Raw genomic sequence first — 6,000 nt, 5'->3', positions numbered from 1 at the left:
ATATATATATATATATATATATATATATATATATATATATATATATATATATATATATATATATATATTAAAAGTTTTCTTTTTTCTTCAATATTCACAAATATTTTTCACAAATATTATTAACAAAAACAACTACATAGGGGCTACTTCCAGGAACACAAAACTAATATTATTTAGCTTAATGAGTTATTTATAGTTTAATAAGTTAATGTCATGTAGATCATGCTGGAAGGACATATAATTCCCCAGAATACTCTAATATCTTCAAATTGGATCCAAACATGAAGGCAGCAAGATGGGAACCTAAAGGTTGTTTTTTTCTCAGCTCTTTCTGTCATACACATGAGAGAAATACAAATGTGCACACACACTCACCTTACTGAGAGTTTGGGACTGTCCCACCAGTATCAGCACATTGGAGGCCAGTATGGACAGGCAGAAGTTCACCAAGATGATGGACCTCTCTGAACGAATGTACCTAAGAAAAAGAAAAGACAAGAAAATCACATGCTGACAACTTTAACAGCAACTTTGTGTTGCTATTATGCAATTATTATCTTTACAAAAGCTTGATATACAGGTTTATGACATACAATGTGTGGGATCCATTTATCAAAATCCATTTATAATTTTTTCACTTCATTGAACACTGACAACTAGAGCAGCATCCCAGATGACCTACAGATGAACTCCAAAACAGCTTCTTGCACACAAGCACCAGTGAGCAAAATGTCCTCATCCACTATTTGAGCTCTGGCCAGATCTGCTCAAGAGGACAATGACAGCGTCCCCTGGATCAATGGTCTGAGTGATAGGGGAGGCCCGTGATAAGCTCTCTGATGTGGCAAGTGCACTAATCTTGGATAGAGGAAATACCTTCCCACCTGCTACTCAGGAATTATGGGATAAGGGTCAAAATCATAGTATATCGAGACATTTATACCAGCTCTAGCACTCTTAAAAATGAGCACCAAAACAGCATATTAGAATGATTTCTGAAGGATCATGTGACAAATATATATATATATATATATATATATATATTCAGGGAAAAATTAGAGTCATTCTTCTGAGGAGATAAATACTTGACTTAGCACTTGACAACATGTTGGCTCTTTTCTGGACACGGTGTTAGCTGATCATGTGACTGTCCTGGGCCATCTGCCACACTGAGCTGTTAGCAACCATGCTAGCCTTCACTAGCACTCTCCACATAATCCTGTCCTGCCACAGGCAGATCCCGCCATCCCTCATTTGTTCCCAATTATTGCTAATTGCAGTTTTGGCCCACTCTAGATCTACCCCATGCCAGATGCGCTATCCCAGCAGGGGCAACCCTATGTGGGAAGCTACAGTCTGAAAAATGAATATTTTAGAGTGAAAGTGTACCTGTGAGAGCACTGGGAAGTAAACAAGGGGAATAGTGCAAAATAGCACATAATATCCTATTATCAGCAGAGGACAGCAGAACCTGGAAGCTACATTCAAAAGGGGTCCTCTGTAGGTCTGTGTTGTGTTGCTGGCTGTGGGTCAGGGTTTTTGTTGAACTCACCTCCAAAAGGCAGCGTAGATGAGCAGCAGAATGAGTAGAGCCGTACAGGAAATGCCACAGCCAACCATGAGGGGCACAGACGGCATACTGGAGGGCCCCATACCCTGGAAAGATTCAATGGAGAGAAGGAAGATTATTGTGAGATGTTTATGGTAAATGTATGGGATAAGATACAGTCAGTTGGTCATTAATGCAAAATAAACCTGAAGGATAACAGGAGGGCCTCGAATCAGCCTGAAGGGGTTTATTTTGTGATAATGACCTGGTGACATTATGTTATCCTGCTAATAACATGGCTACTTACCAAATTAATTAATAAATGAACATAAAACATTGGAACTGGTACAGTTTCAAAGCAAATAATTATGCAGAATATAAAATGTATAAATGCTATGCTCCACTTCACTTGGTTAAAGTTGCTAACTGGGACAAGCTTTACACAGCATGATTTTCAGTAAAATTATTTTGTATAAAAGTGTGACACTGCAAAAGAGTAAATATTATAATATACACTAATTAATATATACACTATTGTTTAAAAGTTCAAAAGTAAGACAATTAATACTTTTATTTAACAAGGAGGCATTTAATTTTTCAAAAGTGTCAGTTGACAACATATTTAGATGATATTAGAGTTCAGATATTAGATGCTGAGCATTGTTCATCAAATAATCTTGATTAAAAAAAAGTTTCCACAAAAACATTAGGCAGCACAATAGTTTTCAACATTGATAATAAGAAGAAATATAGCACCAAATAAGCATATTACAAAGATTTTTAAAGGACCATATGACACTGAAGACTGAAAATTCAACTTTGCCATCACAAAATAAAATAAAAAATTTTCTGTATTTAAAAAAACAGCCTTTGTAATCAGAAGACTAAAAAAAAAAGAAAAAAGAAAAAACAGGAAAAAGCTACTGACCCTAAACTTTTAAATGCTAGTGTGTATGCGTGTGTGTGTAGGAATGTATGTCAGAACTGCAGAGAGAGAAATAAGACACTGTAAACACTTGACATTCAGCTGCAGGTTAGGTGAAGGATAAAAAGTGCAGGGGAAAAAATACAGAGGGGCAGTAAGGAGAGGATTACATTCTGTTCAGGTTAAAGCTAAAGGCCAAGGGTCTTCTTTCTGAATAGTCTGATGCTACCCTATCTTCTTTTATACTCCTGGGTTCATTTTCTCTGCTTCCCATCAGGTCAAAGCTGGATTCTCTTCTTAAAGTGGGCATTCTATCCTCATCAGCCCTTTAACACTTGCGACCCCTTTGCTTCAGATTATTAGGCATCTCTGCCGAGAGAAGGGTTACTACGGGTGAACACATGCCGCATGTTTCTGGATTAACCCTCCTACTCAGTCCTACCACCAATAATTATGGGTAGATCTGTGCAACCTCATATTGCCACTGAGATACATGTTCAGTTCAGGGTTCAATTTAATGTTATAGTGCACCATGCAAATGCAAAAAAGTCTAAAATACACGAAATAAAATTAAATATCAATGTCATTCAGCTTTCTCTCCAGTCTGGAAGGAATGACGGTGTTAAATGTGGTGCTGTAATCAATAAAGAACAAAGACAATTTTGACAATAGTGCCTTCCTGTTGAGTCAGTGCAGCATGAAGATCCCAAGAAATTGCTTTTCACTGGACTTGTTATATTGTTATATGAACTACAGGGGGTCTAATCACTCAGAATGCATCGTGTTAATGCGCCCCATCACCAGCTCTTCACAGCACATCATTATGGTGGATCAGTCTGTAATCATTATACAGGCCACAGTATTTTTCTTTGCAACTAGAAAAATATCAGAATCATAGAGTAGTGAGAAATCCCTACTGCTTTCATTTGTCCATTTTTGTGACTACGCCACAAACTGTGGTACACAAAGATTAGGAAAATTGTCTTCATTTTTTATGCTACTACTCCTGATAGACTACTCCTGAAGGTCATGCCAATGCCAAAAAGTAAATCCACACTTCTTTTTTAATTTTATGTGCTGCTTTTGGGAGATAATAATAATTATTAATAATAATTCTGTGGTAGTCTGTTGAGCTTTCTACCATCTGCTGGTTGGCATGATTAAAGGCATTCAGGGGCACAACATCAGGGTATGTACTTTCATAGCTCTTAATGTTAGTTCACAAAATGTCTTTTCTTGATCTGAATGGGCAACAAGTGATTTAGTTGGCAAGTTAGGGAAACTAATCGCTTCAGAATATGTTTTAATCAGGACACCGGGAATTTATAGTTAAACAATTTTTTTTTGTTCTGCGGAAATTTGTAAAGCTTATTTAGCAGGCACAGATTCTGTGTCGGCCTACCTTTTAAAATCGGCCTACACATTTTAAAAGACCACTGGTGACTAATGTTCATCTCTGGCATGAAAGTGTATTGGTGTGATTCACAATGCACTGACTGTCAATTAAACTCAGTTGTTATCATCGTAAAAACTAATTATTTAATTTATTACACAGAACTATGGACGCTAATTTTCACTGCAGAATACAAATATAAAAAAGATAGTTGCAACTTTTTCTGTGGCAGAAAAAAGAAGTGAGATGTAGACTCTGAGGGAATTATGAGGGAAAAAAGCAGTATTGGTGATGTAAACTCAAAATGCAGAGAAAAGAAGTTAGAATTGCGAGATGTAAATACTTATAACTTGTAACTGCGAATTGTAAGGTATAAAATCACAATTGTGCGAAAAGTTTATATGTTTAAATGTTATATGATCAGTTTAAAAGTTATAAGTTTATATTTCCATGGTGGAAATAAGCTTCCATACTGAACAGCGATTCAATAAAGCATCTTTTTAAGTACGTTCTTCAAGATGATTAAGATAAAACAAACAGAAAAATTGTATCTTAATTGAATCACTAACAAGCGTAGTTCACTGACTCACACCCCTTCATCTGCTCCTGCATCCAGTGTTCCTGTGGATACATTCTTCCTCTTCAGGTTCTTGGAATAGGAAGCACAGGCAGATGATCTGTCTGGCAGTCAGCTGTGATAGTGGTGTGGCAGTAATCAAGAGCGTTCTTATGGGGCGGGAGGCATGCTGGTAATATTTCTGAAGAACTGTCTGCAGGTTGGCATGATTAAAGTCTCCTGCAATCAGGGACACAGCATCAGGGTGGGTTCTGTCATAGCTGTTAAAGGCACAGTTCATTTAAAAATGAACATTCTGTCATCATTTGCTCATGTTGTTCCAAACCTAAATTACTGACTATCTTTCTGTTGAACATAAAAAAAGATATTTTGAGAATTGTCTCAGTATGTTTTTCCCATACAATGAAAGTCAATGGTAACCAAAACTGAATGGTTAGCAACAAGAGGGTGAGTCAATGATGACAGAATTTTCATTTTAGAGTGAACTTACTGATCTGATTGGAGCAGAATATAGATTGCATACATGATGTCAAATAAAAATCCTGTAGAAATGCTGTTATTGAGATTCCATGTTGGAAGGGCAACAAAATCAGAAAACCAGAAGCTTAACATGAGACATATGCCACCTTTCAATCTGTGTGATCCATCAAGCTGCACAGTTTCAGTTGTATTAGGGATCAGCTAGGGCTTGTTGAGACAGAATCTAGCAATACGTGATGTCCAGCTAAAGGCTTAACCTTCTCTGTCAGTATGTTCATCTAATTCTTCACACACTTCATGCTGAACAGAAGGACTCTCACAAATGGAGTCAAGCACAGGCCACCACGATAATTCTTTCAAACTAGACAGTATAAATCCTATACATATAGTGCGGTTCAAAAGTCTGAGATCACTAGTGAAAATGCTTCACAGTTTACTTATAAAATTAAAATAAAAAGTAAACTAATGTTTAAAAAATAATAATAATAAAATAAAAATGTATCCAACCTTGAAGGGATAGTTCACCCAAAAATAAAGCTTTGAAGAGCCAGGGCAGTCTTTATTATAACTCTGATTGTATTCGTCTGAAAAAAGAAAGTTTCATACACCTATAGGATGGCTTGAGGGTGAGTAAATCATGGGGGAATTTTCATTTTTGGGTAAACTATCCGTTTAACCGGATACATAAAGTACACTCACAGAAAGCTGTGTGTACTATATAGTAAATATAAACTGCTTGATTACAGAATCTAGACTATATTTTAGGCCAGTGATATTTACTAAAACAAATGTATGTATTATAGTATGACCTACTTTACCTGCATATATACACTATACTCACATAAAGCAATATGTATCACATTTTATATCAAATCTCTTCATATATTGAGCTGTGTGATAAACATTTTTGCAGCAATGTAAACAAAATTGGATGTCCAACTTCATCCGCATATATACAGTACACATATAGTACACCAACATAAAGATGTATGTATTATATAGCAAACCTCAACTGCTTGATTGCTTGTAACATCACAAAATGTAAACTATATTATCATTTATCTGTAATCTGCTAA

General features: G+C 36.1%; 1 protein-coding gene across 8 annotated transcripts in view; it reads right to left on the bottom strand.

Moving 5' to 3' along the window:
* The window catches only part of LOC107566222 (adhesion G protein-coupled receptor B2-like), an 83,711-nt gene that overhangs the window by 57,262 nt on the left and 20,449 nt on the right, over positions 1 to 6,000 (bottom strand). For all 8 annotated transcript variants that reach the window (XM_016251599.1, XM_016251604.1, XM_016251606.1 and 5 more), the window contains exons 3-4: positions 1,553 to 1,656; positions 376 to 478 (exon numbers count right to left, since the gene is read on the bottom strand). In XM_016251599.1, the coding sequence (XP_016107085.1) occupies positions 376 to 478; positions 1,553 to 1,653 (204 nt within the window). In that variant the 5' untranslated portion in view covers positions 1,654 to 1,656. The remainder of the gene's footprint in view (positions 1 to 375; positions 479 to 1,552; positions 1,657 to 6,000) is intronic.

Source organism: Sinocyclocheilus grahami, unplaced genomic scaffold (genome assembly GCF_001515645.1).
Source record: "Sinocyclocheilus grahami isolate Dianchi unplaced genomic scaffold, SAMN03320097.WGS_v1.1 scaffold1060.1, whole genome shotgun sequence".
In the NCBI taxonomy this organism is placed as follows: domain Eukaryota; kingdom Metazoa; phylum Chordata; class Actinopteri; order Cypriniformes; family Cyprinidae; genus Sinocyclocheilus; species Sinocyclocheilus grahami.
Note: the sequence above shows the minus strand (reverse complement) of the source record. Positions and strands in the feature narration are given on the sequence as shown.